At 47.9% G+C, this 24,189-nt stretch overlaps 3 protein-coding genes across 3 annotated transcripts in view; 2 read left to right on the top strand and 1 right to left on the bottom strand.

Moving 5' to 3' along the window:
* Positions 1-24,189, top strand: part of LLGL1 (LLGL scribble cell polarity complex component 1) — a 409,866-nt gene that overhangs the window by 26,728 nt on the left and 358,949 nt on the right. The window lies entirely within an intron of this gene.
* Positions 745-16,815, bottom strand: FLII (FLII actin remodeling protein). The gene is made up of 30 exons (XM_075285027.1): positions 16,703-16,815; positions 13,967-14,077; positions 12,674-12,745; positions 12,477-12,557; positions 12,123-12,208; positions 11,660-11,821; positions 11,469-11,572; positions 11,183-11,358; positions 10,802-10,959; positions 10,638-10,722; positions 10,150-10,306; positions 9,898-10,034; positions 9,435-9,647; positions 9,077-9,256; positions 8,910-8,992; positions 8,162-8,236; positions 7,997-8,080; positions 7,500-7,671; positions 7,280-7,384; positions 5,063-5,254; positions 4,786-4,974; positions 4,525-4,664; positions 4,203-4,440; positions 3,965-4,119; positions 3,818-3,878; positions 3,611-3,739; positions 3,187-3,293; positions 2,421-2,526; positions 2,270-2,335; positions 745-2,138 (listed from the first exon to the last, which is right to left on the bottom strand). The coding sequence occupies exons 1-30, from the start codon at positions 16,763-16,765 to the stop codon at positions 2,004-2,006; spliced, it is 3,822 nt and encodes a 1,273-aa protein (XP_075141128.1). The 5' UTR covers positions 16,766-16,815; the 3' UTR covers positions 745-2,003.
* Positions 17,227-23,069, top strand: MIEF2 (mitochondrial elongation factor 2). The gene is made up of 4 exons (XM_075286077.1): positions 17,227-17,328; positions 18,263-18,416; positions 18,594-18,780; positions 18,983-23,069. The coding sequence occupies exons 1-4, from the start codon at positions 17,240-17,242 to the stop codon at positions 20,035-20,037; spliced, it is 1,485 nt and encodes a 494-aa protein (XP_075142178.1). The 5' UTR covers positions 17,227-17,239; the 3' UTR covers positions 20,038-23,069.

The following is a 24,189-nucleotide window of genomic DNA, read 5'->3' as shown; positions in this document are numbered from 1 at the left end:
TGTAGGCCTCGGGCAGAGCTGACTGTGCATGCCTGCGGCCACAAGAAAAATGGCTGCTTACACCAGCAAGCTGTGTAAATAGCCATTTTTCTTGTGGCCGTGGGCATGTGCAGTCGGCTCTGAAGAAGATGGAGGCGGTGATGGAGAGTTCTCTTGCAGCATTGGAGACGCCCCCAGTGTTGCATGAGAACTTATTTGTATACAGATAAACTGGGATTTCTACTGGGAGAGAACATCTAAAGGTAGGAGAAGAATAGTCCTATGTGTTATGGAGGGGAGAGAATTAAAAAAAAAAAACAACCTAAGTTGGATCATAAAGTGAAGATTGGACACTTGGGCCTTCTGCCATTTAGCTGTCTGATTTGCACGGTGTCTGCCATTGTATAGTGGCTGTACTTGGCCTTTCTGCAACTCTGTCTCATTCAAGTGCATGGGACTAGAGTTGCGAACCCTAGTGATAGTTAAAAGTGACACAATTGTCTGACAACAGCTGACACTAGAGGGAGCTCTAATCTAATATCTGTTGTGCACTGCCCCTAGTGGCATTAGTGGGCCAGGTCCTGTAGCTGGTGCATGGACTGCTGCCATCCAGTCTCTGGTGTACCTTCCATTGACTTAAAGGGATTGTTTTGCAAGAACATGAAGTCACATTGTTGTACATAGTTGTTAACCACAACCCTGCAACATGTATGATAGATAACACATACATCATATAGGCAGGCATACATAAATCCATGACACTGCTTTGAAAGTGAAGTGCAAATTTTATTAAAATATAAAGCTCATACAGTAAAGTCTACTCCCCCTCCCCTGGTTGTGGGCAGTGACCTCTGCCTCCCCCTAGTGGCCATATCTCTTCTAGTGCCCTCATGAATTCATCAGCCCTTCTTATAACAGTGATTTGTTCTGGAGTCCTGGCCACGTGAATAGAAGTCTATGGACATTAGCGCCTTCTCCAGGAAGACCTGGGCAGATGCAACACCTGGGATATGACTGCTACCATGGTGGGAACCTGCATTCAATAGTAAACTGCTTCATTATATGAAACCTACCCCCCCTCCCCCACAGGTCAGGAGCTCCCATGAGTGCTGCGCCCCTCTCCCGCCACTGCTGTGCCTAAAGCTGGGGTCACCTGTCCTGGCTGAGCTGTGGGTTAGGAGCGTCTTGTAGCCACCATTTGTGAACTGAGTCTTAGATATAACACACTGGCTATCGTGGCCCCAAGTGCTAATGTTTGGTAGGGCTGTCCCATAGGGTAAGGCTACACAAGTCCTATGGCACAACCAAAGATTGATAAGGCCTTGCAAGTCACTCACTAATGTAATTGAATGGAGTTATGGGGTGTTGGGAAGGATTGCAGCAGCCTCATGGGTACGATACAACTCCATTTCATGACATTAGTGACAGTCGCAGGGCAATACTGTGATCTTTGGTTATGGCCACGTGCTCCTATCTTACAGGGATTGTCTAGGTTTAGGAAAACACTCATCTTCTTAAAACAGTGCCACACCTGGTTTCAGGTTGGGTGAATTATTACAATACCAGACATGGCCCAAGGCCAGGTATAGCGCTGTTTTAGCTAATCCCATACAACCCCTTGAGGTTATTGTCCGCTAAAGTTATGATAAAGATTGTCCTACAGGGGGAGCAGTGGAGTGGACCCAGCCGTGACCGGCGGTGTAGTCTGAACACGCTGGTGGAGGCCGCAGCTTTGGTTACAGTTCTGGATGATACATCTTTTTAAATATTCCCCTTAGTGTGCAAAACCCCTTCCCCCTCTGTATTAACACTGTAGAAATGGAGTCACTGAAGAGAAGCTTAGCAGTAGTGCAGTCCTTAAGGCCGTAGTCCTGTCCCAGCTGTTGTACAGTAAAGATTGGCCCTCAGGAGCCAGGAAGGATTAAATAATATTAACATCCTCTGTGCAAGCGCTGCTGCCAGGCCGGAGCAGTAAGCAGCCACTGCTGCCCAGGTACAAGTTCTGAGATACTTTAGGGACTAGCCTAGGATGGCGGCTTGCGGAAGGCACCCCAGGCATGGAAGCAGCGGGTGAAGGCGTGGGGTTCGTTTCCCTTACGGACCAGGCGCAGTTTGCGGGGATGATCGGGATCCTTGGCTCTCATGTGCTGGATGTAAACCTGGAGGGAGAACCAGGGTATGGTTACACAACATGCTTTATCTCATCAGAGGCTGCAGGGCCCGCTCTATCCCTTATGCTTTACACTGCAGCTTAGCAGGCTCTCAGAAATAGGAAGGGGAGGTCACTTACCTGACAGGCCTTTAAGCTGAGCTTTATTTCCACCTGGCTGGTCTGACTGCCCACCCACATGTAGACCTAGAAACAGAGAAACAATTATCGTTCAGCCAGAATCCCCCATAACAAGGGCCTGACACGCTGCTGGCGCGGTGCCCTCACTCACCTCTTTGCCATTGTCCAGGAGCATGATGTCATCGTCGGCGAGATCGTCCTGACAGAAGTCTGAGCACTTTTCAGACACTGAGAAATAGCCCTTCTCATTGGAGCATCTGCATGAAAGGGTTAAGTAAGAAATTGATCATAGATCAGGAAAACATCAGTAATGATGGCCCCAAGATGACTATTACCGCTCTGCTGCTGTCTGTGGGCTATGAGCTCCCTCTAGTGGCAGGCAGAACAAATGCAATCATTTACTCTATAACAGGAACGGGGGTTGATCCATTACAGACTTTTATCCCTGTGACATCTCTGGGGGTCCCTTAGCGATCTGGAGAAGGGGGTAGGGGGCTAAAAGTTCTCTTACATCCTTCCTATGAATGGAGCATCAGTGGACTGTGATGACCGGCATTCTATCCACTTCTATAGGGCGCACAGCACTGGCACTCCATTCACAGGGAGGAGGCAGGGGTACCTTTAGGCCCCTGCTCTGATAGCTGGGTGTCTCAGTGGTCAGACCTCCAGCAATGAGACACTTATCCCCTAAGGTTAGGGCGCCTATAATGGTACAACTCCTTTAGGGCTACATCCACATGGGGCTTCTCCTCTGCAATACAGAATGAACTGACCTTGCGGGTCCATGATGGGTTATCCAGTGCAGATCCCGTTCACGTGGACATACCCTTATGGTGCAGGGTGTTGGGGGCCAAACATGGGCAGCTCCCCATGGTCACTGGCTGGTATAGAGAACACCATCTAGTCTGACCACGTACCTGAATAACCGCGAGAACTTCATATACTCGGCATCCTCATCATATGCTTTCTGGCCTCCGATGCCCACCCAGAAGAAATTCTCTGGTTCCTCGCCTTCATTTATAACCTGATGAAGAAATTAAAAAAGGGGTTTGTGGGACTTATTGATGACCTATCCACTGAAGATCCTTGGGGAGGGGAAGTCGGACACCCAGGACCCCTGAGGTCACATGGCCTGATAGCAGCTCAGTCCCATTCAAGTGAATGTGCTGAACTGTGATACCTAGCACAATACAATACGGCGCTGTGCTTAGTAAGCAGTGAAGAGGCCGCAGCGCACACCTAAACACTGTGACCTCTTTGCAGTGATATTAATTGATGACCCGTTAATAGGTTACTAACTCATCCGAGTCACCATAGAACACCCCAATACGTCCTCCGCACCTGTTTACTATACGTGTCATCAAACATGGTATTCATGATGTCCTCAGCGAGCTTGGCCTCATCGGGGTCCGCGGCTCTTCCCACCCAGGTATACACAATGCCCTGGTTAGCGGTGCTCTCAAAGGGGACCTGAAAGATACAAGAGTGTGAGGAGGGAACATGGCAGAGAGTTAGGAGGAGACATCATGGAGACCTCTGAGGACTCACCTTCAGCAGAAAGCAGAACTCGGAGTTGAGCAGGCTGCAGTCTGTGCTGATCTGTATAACCCTGTGTGTGCAGGACAGAAGGATCAGACACCAGGAGCAATCACACTCTGTCTCCACCATATTGACTCTCCCCTCCCCCCTCCATACCTTGTGCACAGAGAGCTGCCATTAGTCCTCATGTGGTACAGGCTCGGCTGCAGCCCCACATCCCTCATCTTCCGTTTCCCTTTGTGAATGATGAACTTTCTCTTAAAATGAGAGAGGAACTTGGCGTTTTCTTGTTGTTGCGTCATCCTGACAACCTGAAAGAGCAGAACAGAAGGGATGAGACTGAGGAAGAGGAGGAGACATGACGGTGCCACAAGGTATTCATAGGAGAACTTACCTCCAGCTTCCCTGGGAACAGACTCTCAAACTTCTTCTGTAGACTGAATGTGAACGTGAGCCAACCCATGTTGGAGGCCTCCCTGCCCTGCCAGAAATAGACCACACACTGGAAGTCTTCCTCTGGCTGCTTCTCCTCATCCTCTTCCTCCTCGTCTTCTTCCCCATCTTCATTCACCTTCCTCTTCTTGCTCTGTTGCTGTTCTTCATCTTCTTCGTGCTCTACTGGAACCCAATACCTGGGGGGATAAGTTGTGGATGAGCTTCTGCAGCCATGTGTGTGAAAGTGACCAGCAAGGTATTGATCATGGCTTCCCTATTACCTGCACAGGAACACGTAGCAATCCTCTGTATGGAAGTGGCCAAACTCTTCTTCAGGTAGACGAGCAAACTTCTTCCCCTCCAGTACAAATCCCTCCATCCCATCCAGATCTTCATTCCATTCCTCAGTGAGCTGCTCAGCCTGAAAGATAAGGAAAATCATCAGCGACCTGTGAGCCAGACACTATGAATGCTGTAGTGGAGGGAAGAAGGCATGTCATAGCAGTTGTTGCACACATGGGGGCGCAGTTTCCTATCCTCACCTCTGAAGCTGGCATTGGGGGCTGGCGTGGCAGGAAGAGTGCGGTGAGATCGGCCTTCATCTGGTCCTTCTTCTCTGCATCCTTCTTCACTTTGCCCTGGAGGCCATCGGTCTGCACCACGCTCTCTGCATTCCTGGTATAGTCCACCTTCAGGACATCGTCCCAGTTCTTAAACTTGGATTTGAACACCTGGAACCAGAAACAGAATGAAGGCTTCTCTGCAGCCAAAGATTTCTAAACCACTACCCCGAGCAGTCCGCCATGCTGCCCGCCATACCTGGCACTCGGTGCCCTCTAGGTTCCGGATCACCATGGAGTGTTTGGGTCGGTGCAGCATCCCGCACAGCTCCTGTCCGAGCTTCAATGCAGCTGCTCTGACCAAGCGAGAAGACTTCCGACCAATCCAGATGAATATGTCTGTTTGACAGTCCAGGATATACACGGACTTGGTATCCAGCAGGCTCTGAAGCTGCAAAATAAGAAGTTACAATGAGATGCATCACATTTATATGGAAGTATATACTAATGCAGCGTCCTATACAGAGGATCTGTCCTGTGTGGTGTAGTATATAGAGGATCTGTCCTGTGTGGTGTAGTATATAGAGGATCTGTCCTCTCTCCTGTGTGGTGTAGTATATAGAGGATCTGTCCTGTATGATGTAGTATATAGAGGATCTGTCCTGTGTGGTGTAGTATATAGAGGACCTGTCCTGTGTGGTGTAGTATATAGAGGATCTGTCCTGTGTGGTGTAGTATATAGAGGATCTGTCCTGTGCCGTGTAGTATATAGAGGATCTGTCCTGTGTGCTGTAGTATATAGATGACCTGTCCTCTCTCCTGTGTGGTGTAGTATATAGAGGATCTCTCCTGTGCGGTGTAGTATATAGAGGACCTGTCCTGTGCGGTGTAGTATATAGAGGATCTGTCCTGTGCGGTGTAGTATATAGAGGATCTGTCCTGTGCGGTGTAGTATATAGAGGATCTGTCCTGTGTGCTGTAGTATATAGAGGATCTGTCCTGTATGATGTAGTATATAGAGGTCCTGTCCTGTGTGGTGTAGTATATAGAGGTCCTGTCCTGTGTGGTGTAGTATATAGAGGTCCTGTCCTGTGTGGTGTAGTATATAGAGGTCCTGTCCTGTGTGGTGTAGTATATAGAGGTCCTGTCCTGTGTGGTGTAGTATATAGAGGTCCTGTCCTGTGTGGTGTAGTATATAGAGGATCTGTCCTGTGTGGTGTAGTATATAGAGGACCTGTCCTGTGTGGTGTAGTATATAGAGGACCTGTCCTGTGTGGTGTAGTATATAGAGGACCTGTCCTGTGTGGTGTAGTATATAGAGGACCTGTCCAGTGTGGTGTAGTATATAGAGGACCTGTCCAGTGTGGTGTAGTATATAGAGGATCTGTCCTGTGTGGTGTAGTATATAGAGGATCTGTCCTGTGTGGTGTAGTATATAGAGGATCTGTCCTGTGTGGTGTAGTATATAGAGGATCTGTCCTGTGTGGTGTAGTATATAGAGGATCTGTCCTGTGTGGTGTAGTATATAGAGGACCTGTCCTGTGTGGTGTAGTATATAGAGGACCTGTCCTGTGTGGTGTAGTATATAGAGGATCTGTCCTGTGTGGTGTAGTATATAGAGGATCTGTCCTGTGTGGTGTAGTATATAGAGGACCTGTCCTGTGTGGTGTAGTATATAGAGGATCTGTCCTGTGTGGTGTAGTATATAGAGGATCTGTCCTGTGTGGTGTAGTATATAGAGGACCTGTCCTGTGTGGTGTAGTATATAGAGGACCTGTCCTGTGTGGTGTAGTATATAGAGGTCCTGTCCTGTGTGGTGTAGTATATAGAGGATCTGTCCTGTGTGGTGTAGTATATAGACGATCTCTCCTGTGTGGTGTAGTATATAGAGGATCTGTCCTGTGTGGTGTAGTATATAGAGGATCTGTCCTGTGTGGTGTAGTATATAGAGGATCTGTCCTGTGTGGTGTAGTATATAGAGGATCTGTCCTGTGTGGTGTAGTATATAGAGGATCTGTCCTGTGTGGTGTAGTATATAGAGGATCTGTCCTGTGTGGTGTAGTATATAGAGGATCTGTCCTGTGTGGTGTAGTATATAGAGGATGTGTCCTGTGTGGTGTAGTATATAGAGGATCTGTCCTGTGTGGTGTAGTATATAGAGGATCTGTCCTGTGTGGTGTAGTATATAGACGATCTCTCCTGTGTGGTGTAGTATATAGAGGATCTGTCCTGTGTGGTGTAGTATATAGAGGATCTGTCCTGTGTGGTGTAGTATATAGAGGACCTGTCCTGTGTGGTGTAGTATATAGAGGATCTGTCCTGTGTGGTGTAGTATATAGAGGACCTGTCCTGTGTGGTGTAGTATATAGAGGATCTGTCCTGTGTGGTGTAGTATATAGAGGACCTGTCCTGTGTGGTGTAGTATATAGAGGATCTGTCCTGTGTGGTGTAGTATATAGAGGATCTGAATTCTTACCAGTCTCATCTCTGGTATAAGATCGATTTTCGGTCTCTTTTTATGCTCCACGCAGATCTTGTAGTTAATCTGTGGCAGCTCCAGATATCCCAGACCCAGTCCAACCTACAGGGGGCAGCGCATAAGACAGATTATAGACCAATGACAAGCCGTCCACACGCAGGGCTCTGGGCCACATCACACAGCAGCTACTTCTCTGCTTTAATTGCCATCACGATACCTTATAAAGTTTGGGGCGAGCTGGCTGGAAGTCCTCAGGCACCCATGGTTTGATCTCATCCGGCTGCCCGCCCAAAACTTCCCAAAATTCTGGGGTCTCCTGCTCCTCTGTAAGTGATAAGAGTTCTGCCTTCCCCTTTCTCTCGTTCTTGTTGATTTTCTCAGCAAACAGCCTAAAGATAATTGTGGAAGAAAAGAGTAACCTGAGAAGATCCCACAGCACAAGTGCAGGGGCCAGAAGTGTGCGCCCCCTGCTGGAAGTATCCATACACAGGCAGTGTATATCTTCTGTACAATATACTGTACATATGTTATTATAATGAGGAATAACATTATATTATTAACCATTTGCTGTCTTTTACTTTTGACACAGGGGCACACACAGTGGATTACTGCTATAGCGCCATCTGGTGACCAACATGGAATACACACTTGTTAGGCTGGCAAACCAGTTACACACTCAATGATCCTGTAGCTGAACTCGTTGCTAGCTCTTACCTGGCTTTGGTAGTGTTGCTGAGCGTGGCTTGAGATCCCCTCCAGATGTAAATTTCTAGACCATGGTCCAGGAGGAAAACATACCTGAAATACACCACGTCAGATTAGTGACCCCACCGCCCCAATGACAAGGACTGATATTCCTACAGAGGTGACAGCACTCACCGGGGATCCAGGGAGGAGCCCTTTAATGGCACCGGCTCCAGGCGGATGTTTTTCTTGCCATAAATTCTGTAGAGTCTGGAAGGAGTTAAACAAACAAACATATAAACCCTGAACCTGAGCTCAAGAGAAGAGCGCCTCCACCTGGTCAGCTTCTAACAGGAATACTAACAGACTGACCCCCCACATAACATACTAAAGGGTTACTCCCATCATAGAAATACATACATGGTGGTCCAAAGGGTATACAGATCCCGGAATAACTGGAAAGAGCAGATCTGTGTGGGGCGGGGGTCTAACATTGTGGCTATTTTGAAAGCTGCCATATTAGAACCAAGTAGATTATCGGTTATTTTTCTGATGAATCGCCTAGCCCTGCACATGCTACACCACCGTCTTCCATTTATACAGGGGTCTCCATACCTTTACACCACCCTATACTAGGATATGCTTTATGATCATTGTGGTCTTATCTCTCGCACCCCATCAATCCGGAAAATAAGGGGCCACAGCAACGATTTTGGGTTTTCCCTGCACAGAAGTGTCTGTTGATCCCATTCACATGAGGGAGCTGAACTATGACCCCTGCAATCTCCAAATGAATGAGGAGGGTCTTTAAGGTCAGACCCCTACCCTTCATAATGGGTTGCACATATTAGTAATATGTCATCACTTTAGAAGACGGATTCCCAGCATGCCCTGCACTTGGATGCACATGAAGAAGAGAGGGGAAACTCTGTGCTGCCCTCACCTGGTGATGTACTGTGAATCCTCCACTGTATAGAAGCCGCTGGCTGATCCGCCTTCTATGTAAGAGATCTCATTGTCAAACACCTGAAGACAGATCAGAGGAGCGCTGGTAAAGCACAAGATTCCTTCACACTTGTCAGATATCTTATAATGGTATTTGTATCTCACCTGACTGAACTCCTCACTCTCGTCACCCATCTCTTCCCGAATGGTGCGGCACTCGGCCCCCAGGTAATTCCTCAGGTTCACAGCGTGGATGGCAGAACAGGCCTTCTTATCCAGTGAGGCCTCCTGTCCGATCCAGTAATAGATCTCCCAGTGTAGGCCGCCATTATCGTCCAGGAATGTCTACAGGAGGGAAATCAGATTTATGGGTCAATAGTGTAGAGTGGATGAAGTCTGTGATAGGTCAGTGAAGCATCGTGGCCCTTCACTCCAAGGATCGATGGAGATCCCAAAGTCCCAGCTTGTCCTGATCTCCAGGACCCCCACGTTTAATGACGAAAATAACACAGCACATCCCCACCTTCAGCACAATGTAGCAGTCAGCTTCATAGAACTTCCCATGGAAAGCCTCGTCCACCATGATAGGGATAAAGTTTTCAATCTGCCAGATGGTGACACCCGGGATCTGTCCTACGTCTTCAGTGAAAAACTCAGAATAATCCAAATGTGGCTTCTCCAGCCCCTGATCCCACCGGCGGGTCTTCAGATCAGTGTATTTCATGTCACCGTTCTCCTGAAAGCAAGAGCGAAGAAGTGAGAATAATTTAGGAGGGGGGGGGGGGGGGGGAGGGGTAAATGCAGAGAACCACTGCAAGATCCTCATATATGGCCGCACACGAAGTCCTATGTGTATGAGGCTATAGGCACCACCATTGGTCACAGTATGGCCTCATGGGTGCAGTAATACTCCTTAACACTACTTGCTTTACAATCTTATACAGTATTTCTTCCCCTTACATCTTGGAGGTGACCTTCGAGCTCACCTGTATCTTCTTGTTCTTCTCCTCAGCCACATCTGACATCCCTTTTAGCACCTGCTTGGCCTGGTCATCCTTGTTGGAGTCCTTCAGTCTCCGGAGTCGCATCTTCCTTGCTGAGGAATCCTTTGTTGCACTTGCAGCTGAAAGTTTACCTAATGGTTAATACTTTGCCCTTGTTCTCAGTGCTGAGCCCCTCACTCCCCCCACCCAAAAAGCAGGCTAAAAGAAAATGAACCACCACAGAAGGTCACTCACCCCCTGCGGCGGCGGCAGCAGCGGCGGCAGTGGCCGGGGATGCCCCTGCCAGGCGGAGCTGGTTCTGTAAAGAGAAGTCAATGTTGTAGAACTCGGAGGTGCGGTCTGCTGGTTTGGGGGGCATCACGAGGTTGGGGTTCTCCCTTACATCCAGGACCTGGAATGACAATAAAGAATAATATAAGGAGACATTTTTGAATGAATATTTTAAAGGAGGATCCCCACCTTGTATCCAACACCCCCACATGAATAGAGGCGTGCATGTACCAGCCCGGCCACCGTTCCTTTCAGAATGTGGGACAGAACTAAATTCTCCTGATCAGTGGGGGTTTAAGTGGTTTGACCCCCCTGACCTGAGAGCTATCCCCTATCATACGGATACAGGATAACTTACTGAAATGGGAAAACCCCTTTAACAATAACACAAAATATCCCTTTAACGACACAAAATATTCTCATTCATGTAACATGCGGGTGGTGACACCTACCTCTAGGTCCGGCAGGAAGTGGATGGCCTCCGGTAACGTGACCAGGCGGTTTTTATTCAGGACCAGCTTGCGTAATTTGCTTGATCTGAATAGAACAGACAAGATCCATTAACCCCTCGTATCACCCTCTCTCAGTGAGGCCCCGCATCTCCCATAGGCATTACCTGCACAGACTCTCCGGGACCAGCTCCAGGTTATTGTTCGACGCCATAAATTCCTCCAGATTGGAGAGTTTCCCGATTCCGGATGGGATCCCATCAAAGTCCAGTTTGTTGGAGTTTAGGTAAAGTTTCTTCATCTTGGATAACTTGCAGATAGCAGACTGGAAGCAAAGCACAAACAAAGAATAAGAAAGCCCCATGTACATAGGCAGTGTCCTCCAACATGTGACTCTCTGCAGCCTGCCCGTAGCTGTCAGAGCATGCTGGGAGTTGTAGTTTTCCAACAGGCTGAAGAATACTGCATTAAGGTATAGGTATATCAATATCCGATCATAATACTGACTGTAACCCCTTACTCATTCCTTCTCACAAGCCAGTACGTACCGGAAGTGAGGTCAGCTGGTTGCGGGAAAGGTTGAGGGTCTCGAGCTGAGTCCACTGATCGATGCACAGGGACAGTTCAGAGATTTGGTTGCTGCTGAGGTTCAGACGTTTTAGGTTGGCAAGTGTGTACAGGCACTCAGGGACCCGGGAAAGGTCATTCATGGACAAGTCGACATCTGCAAGAAGATAATAAATGGAAGTAAACTTGCACACAATATCGCATATCAGACGTTCCAGAATTTGGACCCCTCCTCAGATTATGACGACTCCGTGAAGAGCTGCTTACCTGCTAGATTAGTAAGGCCTTCCAGGGATGTAGGCAGATTGCTCTGTGTTCGTTGTGTGTTCCTTAAATGCAGTGTCTGCAGGGCAACCATTGCAGGAAGCTGCCTGTTAACAGAATAGAGAAGCAGCCGTTACGACATGTGCTCACCGGAGCAGTGGCCTGACCTACAGAGACGGACAGAGCGCCCTGACCTGAGCTGGGCATGCATCAGGGGGTTGTTATTGAGGATGAGGGTCTGCAGGTGCACCAGTCTCCGCATCTGTGGGGGTAAACTGTCCAGCTTGTTGTCACCGAGATCCAGATATAGCAGGTCGGTCAGATTAATGAAGAGTTGGTTGGGGATACTGTCAATGCTGAGGAGGAGGAAAGAGAGACATTGGTTATAATTCTGCATCATGTCACACGGTCTAAGAGAGTTTAAAGGGATTCTTTATCCAAATTACAAGACATAGATGAAGACAGTAGCAATGCAGCTTTTATTGTTGGCTGCTAGGGATTTCGGAAAACGCAGCATGTCAATTATACCTAAGGACACGATGGCGATTTCCCTATAGGTATAATGGAAGCAGAAAGTCCACAGAGGAAACCTCCGAAAAGTGGCGCTTTATCGCTGCAGCCCGCCATGTACTACGACTCTACATGGAGACGTCTCACCTGTTATGGCTGAGGTTAAGCACCAGCATGTTCTTAGCATTTTCCAGCTCTCGTGGACACTCCGACAGCTGGTTATAACTGAGGTCCTACAAGAAAAAGTTATTCTTTTTACTTTGCCAACAAATGTCTACAGACAAATTGGAAATTAACAAGAAATATATTAGCACACGGCATTTTATTTTATTAAACTCTATGGGTCTAATGCTGCTGAACTGCTGGGGGCAATAGTCAATGTATCAGATGATCTGGATGGTACATCAGGCTGCTTCGCCTCCTGATGGCCACAAGGTGGCACACTTCCAGCACTATGGTACTTGCAGAATTACCCTATATAACTCCGCAGCAGTCACCTACCAGTACGGACAAGTCGTCCAGCTGGAAGATGTCATCCGGGATCCCAGAATTCTTCAGGCTGTTGGCTCGAGCTACAATGGCCTGGGAACAAAGAGGAAAGATAATAAGTCACGCCTGGATTTAATGTAAAATGTATGGCGGGTGTATCTGCGCAGTAGTACAGACCACCCCTAAGGGATTAGGGCAGGGATACTTACCCGCAGGCAGGGTAGGGACGACAGCTCGCCATGTAACGTGGTTAGGCTGTTGTGGCTCACGGACAGGTGCTCCTGAGAGGAAGAACATAAAGGGTTAATGTGAAGCCCCAAACAATGGCAGTGCTCCAATAGGTCTACAATAAGACGAAGCAACTTTCCAAATCAAACTCTCCTACTCTTGTTTGTAGTCCTATGTGTCTCCATGGTAGACTACAAACAAGCCCTGTGTAGTCTGATCATTTCTTTTAGGTTTTGCAGGATATATATATATATATATATATATATATATATATATATATATATATATATATATATTTCTATTATGGGAATTGCTGCTTTAGGGCAGGTGTGATCTGAACCAGCGCTCAGTCTACGTGTAATGATGTACTACACAGCCTGAGCCTGCTGCTTCATAGGCACAAGATTTGCTGCAGGGCGAGGGAAGGAAATCTTATTCCCCTGGCACTGCCTTCCTCCATTACTGGTTATCTCATAAAGGAAGCAATTCAGATAACGGAAGTGTATACAGTGTGATCTCACCTATAGACTCCACTACAGCCCTGTAGACTGTGCAGGGAGATCCGCCTACGTCTGGAGGACCCTTGAGACCCCTCTCCCAAAAAAGATCAAGCAGCGGGGAAAGTAAACAAGAGGCGGCAAGCTGTCTTACAATACTGGCATTAAGGTGAAGTTCCCATGGCCGCCTTATAGAGTCCATTGCTCTCATCCGTCCAAGGGCGACGGCTGTCTTTTACATCCCAGTAAATGAAGACATAGAGGGTCTCATCTGCATCAGCCATTCTATAGCCATTTGAGACCGTTGATCTTATCCTACCATGGATGATGAGTGACAGATGGTCATATGAGCTCAGCCAGTGAAGGGGTTAACTGCTGGGATCAGCGGTTTCTTCAATCCCAGGTATTCCCGATCATCGTGACAAAAATGTGCAGAGCACCTCGAAATCATGCTGCAGTCACAGACTGGGAAGGGGTTAAAAAGCAGGTGAAGCATGTGACACACCCGGCGCAGCAATGTAAACAGTGCCCTAAGGGCTCCTAATTAAAACGCAGGGGATTGTGGGAGGGCGGCCATGATTAAGGAGTTATATTTGTTGGCCAGAAACACAACATGAACAGCACAAGAGGAAGGAGAAGACATGACTGCATAGCCGTGTGGACTCATGTAATTCAGGTGCTGGGGAAAGATGGGCGACCACCCCTATGTATTGACTTCCAGCAATGGCTGTCACCAGCACAGCACCTATGTAGGGGGTCACTGATCCCTCCTCTTACCAGTTTGTGCAGGGAGGACAGCTCTTCCGGCAGGTAACATAACCCCGTCCTGTTCAGCTTTAGCCATCGCAGGCTTGACATAGACCTGACATGTTCAGGAAAGTATCCGCCCTGGAGAGAGACAAAATGGAGGTGAATGAATTGGCTGAGTATTACAGCACGGCGCTGACACACTGTAACAAACCATCAACTGCCAGCAAGCAGATCTTGCAGATGGAAAGTCTTAGAACTTCTTATTATGTAATGAATAGATGTTACTTGTGGCTCGGGCCTCATAGGGGGGTGAGGTTTTATGGAGGGGCGAATGACCGTGTCATGGTGGGGGTGCTCTTCATAAAACACATCACAGGGAAAGCAGTAGCTGCTGTCAGGGCATGCTGGGAGTTGTAGTTTTGTAACAAAACTAGCAAAAGTGTAAGAGAATAGCCCCCCCCCCTCCCCTCCCGAGTCTAACCTGAGGACAGGACTAGTGAGGGCTATAGACTAAGAAGTGAGTCACAGGGGTGGAGCGGACGCTCAGGGAGTAGCGAGGCCTGTAATTAATGTCACAGCTCAGGTCAGCAATAACCGCCACATACAATATACACACGCTTTATAGGTACCATTTGGGTATAAGGGGGTAATAGACCAGTGTTACCCCCTCCCCTCATCAGACCAGGCTGTAATACAGAGGCTTGTATTTAAGAAATAAACTGCATGTAGCAGAGCTGAGCAGGGGTAGCATACAGGCGCCCATACATATAGCACATAGTGTAAGCCCCGCCCACAGCCGGTATATACTGTCAGACAGGTGTGAATACGGTAAGATGATCCGTAGTGATGCTCTGACTCCTAAAGAAGCTCCAGAGAAGTGTCTGCATGGCTGCCTCCATTGTGTGCACACGACAGGTGCTCTATACAAGGCCGCTCTGTGTCCGTCTCCTGCGCTGTACAGGAATGCTGCGTCACAGTGTATCAGTCTTTCGGATGAGGAGACAATGTTCTGATTTGTGTTTCCTCCCGCACTCCATGAAGGTCCTTGAGATATTTGGCTTCCTCAGTATCTATGATAGGCAGATTAGATTGTGAGCCTCTGGACAAGGACAGGAGCTGCAGAGGGAGGACTCCCACCTACTCCCTGACTATAAGCTCATTGCTGGGGGGCTCTGCAAACAGTCCAGCCTGGGTGACCCCTTTAATGTCCATGTTATACAACGACACTTGCTGCAGCACCTCTTTAGCTGGTCTCAGCAACCTAGTGCGGGGTCTAATAGGGTGGAGCAGGACCCCCGGATTCTCCACCCTCTGACCCTACATTAGCTATACCACAGGGTATCCATATAGTCTGATTAGACTCTCCTGGCACATCAGGTTATGTGACATACCCAGTGCACTGCAAACCCTATAATAAGAGAGTCCGTCTCAGCTTACAGAGCACCCCCCCCCCTGCAATCCCTGTCCTTGTCCACAGGCTCACAATCTAATCTCCCCATCACAGACACTGAGGAAGCCAAATATCTCAAGTATGTGCATGGAGTGTGGGAGGAACCTTGAGCTGGGACAGCGCACCGACCCCACAACCAGGACACGTTATAGGGGCCCAGATTCAGGTTATTCTTCATACAATGTCGGCTCCTATGTGCTCACCACGTGTACATTGTCCCCAGCTGCCGCCCTCCATCTCCAGGAGGATACAAGAGGCTAAATATAATATAGTGACAGCCAGAGGAAGTGGCAGCACGTCAGCGGGGAGGAGGAGGAGGACAGAGCAAAGAGAACTGATACTGGGATATGTCATGTACATTATATAGGAGGATATGAATATGTTTATGAGTGCATGTCCGTATGAATACACCAGGAGCTTCTACTAGTGGACACGCAAAGCATAATATGAACAGGGTTTTATGTAGGTGTAATAACATGCTGTACATGTGAAGGCATATTACATATGTGCGTGTTTATAGGCATGTAGGAATAGAGAGCTCATGTAACTGCACTGGTGTGTATGTACCATGAATATGACTGTGTAGGAACAGATACACACATATATATATATATACATATATATATATATATATATATAGTGTGTGTGTGTACATAGGTGACATACAGACATATATATATATATATATATATATATATATATATATATATATATATATACACACACACACCTAGAACTATACCTATATACACTATATATACACTGGCGCCAATCCCCATGATCCAGAACAGAAACAGATGGTGAAACCAGCACAACCTACAATCCTGATGTTCGGGTGTTTCCGATATGTAATATTTGGCGCCGTTTCCCATCACACCGTCTGTCCACATGTGATTAATAAATATCTTACCAGTGACTGTTGAGCCCAGCGGTGACGGCGACCACCAAAACGTTGCGGCTGACCACTACTCCCATCATGGTTTATATTAGCCAATGGATACAAAGCGTAACAGTCATGTGACCACGTCTACGCGCTCATACCAACCATTAGCGACTGGATACAAAGCGTAACAGTCATGTGACCATTTCTGGCGACTAAAAGATTCATCACGGGACTTGTAAATGGAGGTGGCGCCATGACAATCGGGGGGTATCTTCATATAATATCACATGTATATATATACAGTATATATCACACATATACACAGGCCTAGCACCCAGCACTGTCTACACCCATACAAGTTGATATGACTGCCCCCCAGGCCCCCTCTGGGTGCCCCCCAGTCTCTCCCCCGTCCCCCATGGCCTCTCACCTTAAAGTCATTGCCGCTCAGGTCCACCCCTCGGATGAAGGGCAGCACCCCGGTAGCCGCCATGTCCCGGTTCCAGGGAGGGTCTGTCTGGACTGAGCAGCAGGAAGCGGCTAAGCCCCGCCCCCTCCGCTCACACAACCCTACACAACGTCCTGTCAGCAGCGGGACACACCCTAACCCGACCACATTCCGGCCCCGCCTCTCCCCAGCTATCAATCACTGTCACAGCCCTCAGTCCACAGGATGATTGACAGGCCAGGGAGCCAATAAGAAGACCCAGAGATCAAATACTGACGTCTTCCAAACCCGACATGACAACCAATGACGTCAGGCGAACGCAGCACACTGATTGGACTTCGGAGCTTCTATTTTGAGAAGTTGTTTTTAATAAATGCGCTAATGATTGGTTAAGTTTTCCTGTCTCGTCAGTGATTGGCTGATTGTTTTCACCTCCTTCTTGATTGACTAGTGCACTTCACCTTACCTGTGATTGGTAGTGGGGCTTCCTGTGTCACTTGTGATTGGAAAGCAAGTAGAATGGAGGCGTGTGATTGGTCAGAGCGCTCTGCCAGCGGACACCCGGACGTTGCTCGCAGGGAGAGCAGCAAAGGCCGCGGCAAGGGCCGGTGAGGACTCGGGGTCGGCGGAATGTTCATAGATGTGGAGACGGGGATGGGTGTAATGGATGGTGGGGAGGGCTGCCAAATACATGGTGTGTAGAACTACAAGTCCCAGCATCCCTTGAGGGCGCAATAACTATTTATAGGGAGTAGTCACAGCCCAGATCTGTGTGGGTGGCTCAGACTTATCACACTGGTATATATAGTCATGTCTGTATCCATCCTGTAATTATAACATGGCCATGGACAGAGCACACAGTATATAGTACATGGTATATAGTACACGGTATATAGTACATAGTGTTCTACCGCATCACAGATAACATATAATCTGCTCTGTGCTCCTGTTTATCTACAATGAGCGGTGACCTCCAACCTTTGGATTTATAGCTGCTGCTAAACTACAACTCCCAGCATGTGTGTGTATTATCCTGTACTGTGACATCACTGTGTGTATTATCCTGTACTGTGACATCACTGTGTGTATTATCCTGTACTGTGACATCACTGTGTGTATTATCTCTGTACTGTGACATCACTGTGTGTATTATCTATGTACTGTGACATCACTGTGTATTATCTCTGTACTGTGACATCACTGTGTGTATTATCTCTGTACTGTGACATCACTGTGTGTATTATCCCTGTACTGTGACATCACTATGTGTATTATCCTGTACTGTGACATCACTGTGTGTATTATCCTGTACTGTGACATCACTGTGTGTATTATCCCTGTACTGTGACATCACTGTGTGTGTTATCCTGTACTGTGACATCACTGTGTGTGTTATCCTGTACTGTGACATCACTGTGTGTATTATCCTGTACTGTGACATCACTGTGTGTATTACCCTCGCATACACGGTGATACTATAGTTATATTGGCCGCTCCAGCCCTGTATACATGTGACGTGATCTTCTCTTGCTTCCCCTTCAGTGTTATCATGGCTGAAATGCCGCTTCAGAGGAAAGGCAAGAAGTCAGACGATGGCCTCAGCGGTGTGGTGGATTTCTTACTGGCCAATGCCAGGCTGGTGCTCGGTGTTGGGGGCGCAGCGATGTTGGGCATTGCCACACTGGCAGTAAAGCGGGTGAGAATCTAAATATCAGTATATGAAGGTTTAAACTGTAAAATTCTACTTAATGGAGAAGCCCCACGTGTCCCTGTGTAATTGCAGAATATAAATCTATGGGGTCAGGGGCCCTTTAAGGGCCTCATTGCTGACACGGCACATGACTGTGGCTCATACTGTTCCTCTTGTCTGCAGCTAATTGACCGAGCAGCGTCGCCTCCCGACGAGAAAGATACAGATGGGAAAATAGAACAGAAATCCATAGAGGAAAGCTGGAAGGAAGCCGTGCTGCTGAAGGCCTCCCCGAAACTACTGCGAAAAGCAAAGCGTGCCGACCTGAGCGCTGCGTTACCAGCCCCCGAGCCCAGCAAGCCCATCACAGGTCACATTATTAATCTCACTTTATACAGTACACGTCACTCTGATTCCGGTCAAATACAAATCTGATCTCCGTTCTTCTTGCAGCTTTAGATGTGACTACAGTATAGAATCAGTAACTTAATTATAAAGCAGAAGTCAATGGAAAGTTTTGGGGTGCTATGAACATTGTGGTTGATAGAAATGTTTTATTTTTGCCCTCACAGATGTGGCAGCTTCGAGCAGGACCCCTGAGCAGCCCCCTGTTGTTGAGGAGACCCCCATGTGCCTCACCTTACAGGAGACCCTCCTCCATTACTACACCCATGAAGCCCTTGTGCCGGACGCTGAGACGCAGGTGGTGAAGCAGCTGGTGCTCGACATCATGAGTGAACTGCAGGACTTCCTGAAAGCCAAACACCCTGAGATGCCGTTCTCTGTCCTGCAGTTAGGGGGCGCCCTGGGGAACGGTCTCCCCGTTAGCAGTTTGGACCACGCTTACGTATTTCTGCCCCTGATTCTTGAGCCGGATCTGTGGACCTTCATACCAGGACATGAAACTATTCTCAATGACCCCCAATTCTGGATGATTAAAAGGGTTAATCTGGAGTACACGGTGCGGGGGAGCAGTCTGTGGGATCGGTTCATGCTGGGGGGCTACTTGTCCACGAGGACAATTGTGGAGTCCTTGCACAAAGCCATCACAGCGTCCATCAACTGGCCGGCCATCGGGACGATCCTGGATTGCAGCATACGGCCGGTTATTGCCTCCGATGACCTTAGACTAGAGGTCATTCGCCAGGACTTCCGGATGACCATCAACATCCTTCCAGCAGCCGAAACCAAAGACCTCGTCCTTCTGGCGTACTCCCATTCCACCGCCCCGGCCGAAAACCTCTGGCGACCGAGCTACTACCGCGAGGAGATTCTCCGCCTCCAGGAGCTGGACAGCGGCGATTCCGGCGTCCGGCAGAAGTGTCTGCACTTACTAAGAAGCATCTGCCGCCGACGCTCAGGACTTGGCCATCTGTCTGCAACACACTTAAGACACGTACTCCTACACCTCAGTAACGACTCGTCTGATTGGTCAGAGTCAGCTATGTCCGACCGATTCCTTCAGATCCTAGAGGCGCTCATCGGGTATCTGGGGATCGGGACCCTCCCCTGCTATTTTAACGAAAAAGTCAACTTGTTCTGTCACCTGACGGAGGAGGAGATCGACGAGATTGGATATGGATTGTATCAGATTTTTTCTGACCCCAACTCATTGCTGGCAAAGTGAGATTGTTGTGATTTTTGGACTTAAAAATGGGCCCCGAATGCGGAGAATGTTCTGCCATAATCCTCTACGGAATTGTCATTGTATCATGGAAAGTTCTGGAAATTTCTGATAGAATTTTTGGGTCAGTTTGTACCTCTGATTGTGGTCAGTGAGTGGAAAGCTTCATAGTATTGCTGCATTAGAACAAGCCGTTCACCTGTCTGTGCTGCACATGATCAGCCCTGGGAAGTAAATCATTAGGGTTCCGGTCACTGACAGCAGCAGAGATCTTGAAGAATGATAAAGAATTGAACACGATTTCTACTAGAACGTTGCAGAACTTTCCAGGACACTGTAATTAAAGGGGTTTTCTGGCCCCAAATTGAGTTTTCATACTGATGACTAATGCACGGGATAGGTCACCCAGTCATCTCTTGGGGGAGGGGTCTGACACCCGGACCCTAAACACATGAGCGGTGACAGAAGCCGCTAATACATGGGTGGCGCATGCAATCCTATTACTTGTATAGGAGCGACACTGCTTCGGCTGCAAGAGCTGATCTGTGTAGGGTCCGGGTATCAGGTCAATCATTCAGGGTCCATCTTGTGCACAGGTGTTCAGTATGAAAACTCGATTTGGGGCCAGACAATCCCTTTAAGCTTTACTTGCATAGGGCCTTACTCTCCTACGCAGATCTATAATTTCTTTTTTGCTGCCTTTCTATTTATCTCTGATGTGCCAGCGCTATACAGACCCGAAACGGCGACGTGGCGTACACAGACGGGCACCTTAGCCAATAGTGAGTGCCAGGCAATTGTATTGCCATCGTGTGGTTGAATCCAGCGCTTCAATAGGAGACGATAAAGGGTACCGTCCCTTTAAAATTCAGATCAGCCTTCGATTAGTCATACTGTCAGTCAAGCAATGCCTGCTGGGAACTGTCGCTGACTATCAATGGCTACGTATGTACATAAGTAATTGCTGCTATAATAGTGAGATGTTTGCAGAGATTCCTACTGTGATATTCTACTAATCCAGAGATAAGCGGTCACCAATAAGGCGCCGCTTATCATTTCCTACCTTGGTGGTTTTTTTATGTTCTTAATGTCTTGCACACTCGTTTTTTTGCACTAATCGGGGGTTTCTTTATGTTCATTAACATTTGATGGTGTGTGTAAATGGATCCTCGTGGCGGCTGCATCGCTGGGGTCCTAATAGGGTTAGGGCAACACGACAACTATGGAAGTGACTCCTAAAGATCGCCAGGTCTAATGTCAGTGAATGGCGTTACATCGCAACCCCTGGTGTGCCGTGATCGCAACTTCTAGTCGCCAAAAGATTGAGCTGCGCTGGAGAAGATGTCACGGCACACTAGGGGGCGCAATGTGACTCCACTGACTAAGATTAAGGAAGTAGGTTGGTCATGGCCAAAGTCGCCGCGTAGTCATTTCTTAGAAAAATCTGTTGTTGGGAAAGCTGGGTCACAACCAATATGGCTGCCTCGCTTTCCTTGAGTCAGGATATATTGTTCTCATGCTGGATTGTAGGAAAGCTGGGTTGTTCTGTGATGGCGACCATATTGAATGTTACTCCTCTTTCCCAGAAACTGATATACTTATGAGACTGATATCTAGGCCTTGATTATATATGGTCAATATGGCCGCCCTCACTGTGTGGGTGAAGTATATAACCCGCCATTTTGACTCTTCTGGCTACGCGTCCCTGCCTTCCACATGTGTATTATAAGCCATATATTACAAGGGCCTCATCCGACTTCCCTCTCTGATTGGTCGGTGACCAATAGATGAATTTCTGGTTCAGCATTATTAAAGGGATGGTCCATGTAAAAGTATTATGAGAAAATCTGGACAATAAAGCTGCGCCCCCTGTTGGCAGGCAGAGGCCAGTTCACCTGTATCCTGCCTGACAGTCTGCTTACTATGGACGAACCGTCTAACAACTACCATGTCTTCTAAGTGGTTGTCAGGCAGCACGTCCCTATTAACCAGGCTCGGCCTATCCCTCGTCGCCATATTAATCAAATGTTCGTAAAGCTTTCTTAGCCAGTGAAGCCCCGGCCGTCTTGGACTACAACTCCCAGCATGCTCTGCCATCTTGCAGGTGCCGCAGTGGAGCCAGTGTTATAGGGGGCACAAGACTATACAGGGTGTGTGTATATAGCTATATATACACTAAGCACATATATTTGCACACAGTATGGCGCCACTGCGGGTACTACATGCACAAGAAGGTGGAGCTACAGTACACGACCTTGGTTTCTGGTTATATCACTAGGGGGCAGTAGTGAAGACTCTGCTTGCAAACCTATAGGAATAATTTTGGTAATATACGATTTACTCCAGTCACATCCAGAGCTGCATTCTGAGCTTGTTAGCTGCCAGGCTGCACATCTTGTATACTCCAGTTACATCCTGAGCTGCATTCTGTGACTTTCCTGTTAGCTCTTTGGCTACAGGACTTCATAGCCCTGCTGGTCAGTTACCGGCCATATGATGCTCTGATGGGAGTTGTAGTATTTGTCTGAGCTTCCAGGTTCTTGAATGCAGCTTTGGGTGTGTATGGAGTATGATATATGATGTACGTGGATATCGGTTACTTGTATGGGCACAGGCACCGCTATACTCGGATAATCTGTAGGGTTCGCCTCAATGGTTCAGATTTGACTTGATATTGACCCTGTAGTTTGGTGTCATGCTGGGAGTTGTAGTGTCATGACCCACAATGGGGCAATAAGTAACGCTCATTCCCTTTCTATAATCCGCACCCGACGTGCCAAAATTTATAGAGGATTGTCCCCAAAATCTAAAGAAAATCCTCAAACCTTGAGTCGTCATCTTCCGTCTCTGGGAAAGCTGGGTCACACCAACGGGTCTGCCCGTACAATTCTCTTAAGGATTATGGCGGTGGTTCTGTTTCACCCGCCACTTTAGACTCTGGGAGAGTTAGGTGGCTGCCCTATTGACAGTGACCCAGCTTTCCCAGAATCAGATACATTTCAGAATGAGATGGGGAGAAGGGAACGTCTCAAGGATTTTTGGGGATACTTTTTTCTATTTGGGGGGGGGGGGGGGGGGGGTAAATGCCAACCATTGTAAATGAGACTTGATGTTGTACGCAGTGATGACCGTGGTGGGGCAGCCATATTACCTGCTACCGGTCTGTCCCGGGGTCCCGTCCTCTTGGGCTGAGGCTTCGGCTGCTGCTTCTTATTGTGGATTTTGCTGCTTCAGATTCTATTTTTAGTAAATTGTGATAATAAAGGTTTTCTCTGGACTGTGGTGTGTACGGAGGTCATTTCTATATACAGTGTATCAGTATATGTATCCAGGGTGTGTATAGGGTCAGGGACGTCATGTGTAGACTCTGATAGTAGTGTAATTGCCACCAAACTTAAAGGGATCCTATCACGTAGGGATAGCCTTAAAGTCTATTCTTCTCCTACCTTTAGATGTCTTCTCAGCGCCGCCATTCGGTAGAAATCCCGTTTTTCTTCAGTATGCAAATGAGTTCTCTCGCAGCACTGGGGGCATCCCCAATATTGCGAGAGAACGCTCCAGCGTCGCCTCCATCTTCTTCTAGAACGCCCTCTCCCTGTGCTGTTTGCGCGCTGGGGCCCGCCCCCCAGTGCTGCGAGAGAACTCATTTGCATACTGAAGAAAACTCGGATTACTACCGAACAGCGGTGCGGGGAAGACATCTAAAGGTAGGAGAAGAATAGCCTTTCTTAAGGCTATTCCTACATGTTAGTTAGAAATAAAGGGTATCCAATGATAGGATCCCTTTAAGGGAGCGTGTCTATGTGCAAGTATCTGTACCAAAACAGAGTAGGATGATATGTCCATTAAGGGCTGCATCCCCTGCATGGACAGACCTAAAAGTAAAGGTAGGAATTGTGATGTTCTGCAGCCTCCACTAGGGGGAGCTCAAAAGTGGACTGTGTAGACACTGATCAGTCATAAATCTCACTTCAGGGGATTCTTTAAGGGGTTGTCCGGGGCATTTCTTTTACTCACTCGCTCAATCCAGGGTTATATTCTTATAGCTCCATCTTCTATTCATATGGATGTGGAGAAACCAGACTGGTTCTGACCACAGGGTCAGGTGATTGGAACCAGAACCTGATCCCCGGGTCCCTCCACCTCCTCTCCCCT

Source organism: Leptodactylus fuscus, chromosome 8, assembly GCF_031893055.1.
Source record: "Leptodactylus fuscus isolate aLepFus1 chromosome 8, aLepFus1.hap2, whole genome shotgun sequence".
Lineage (NCBI taxonomy): Eukaryota > Metazoa > Chordata > Amphibia > Anura > Leptodactylidae > Leptodactylus > Leptodactylus fuscus.
This window is presented reverse-complemented; position numbering and strand designations above follow the sequence as displayed.

Bases quoted from the DNA above. Each gene is read 5' to 3' on its own strand.
- MIEF2 (XM_075286077.1), top strand. From the start codon at position 17,240: ATGGAGGCGTGTGATTGGTCAGAGCGCTCTGCCAGCGGACACCCGGAC. The intron at 17,329-18,262 runs GTGAGGACTCGG...CTTCCCCTTCAG, and splicing joins AAAGGCCGCGGCAAGGGCCG to TGTTATCATGGCTGAAATGC. The intron at 18,417-18,593 runs GTGAGAATCTAA...TCTTGTCTGCAG, and splicing joins CCACACTGGCAGTAAAGCGG to CTAATTGACCGAGCAGCGTC.
- FLII (XM_075285027.1), bottom strand. From the start codon at position 16,765: ATGGCGGCTACCGGGGTGCTGCCCTTCATCCGAGGGGTGGACCTGAGC. The intron at 10,035-10,149 runs GTGAGTGACCTT...GTAAACTTTCAG, and splicing joins TGCTGCCGCCGCCGCAGGGG to CTGCAAGTGCAACAAAGGAT. The intron at 2,139-2,269 runs GTAAGTGACCTC...TTCTCCCTCCAG, and splicing joins TCAGCTTAAAGGCCTGTCAG to GTTTACATCCAGCACATGAG.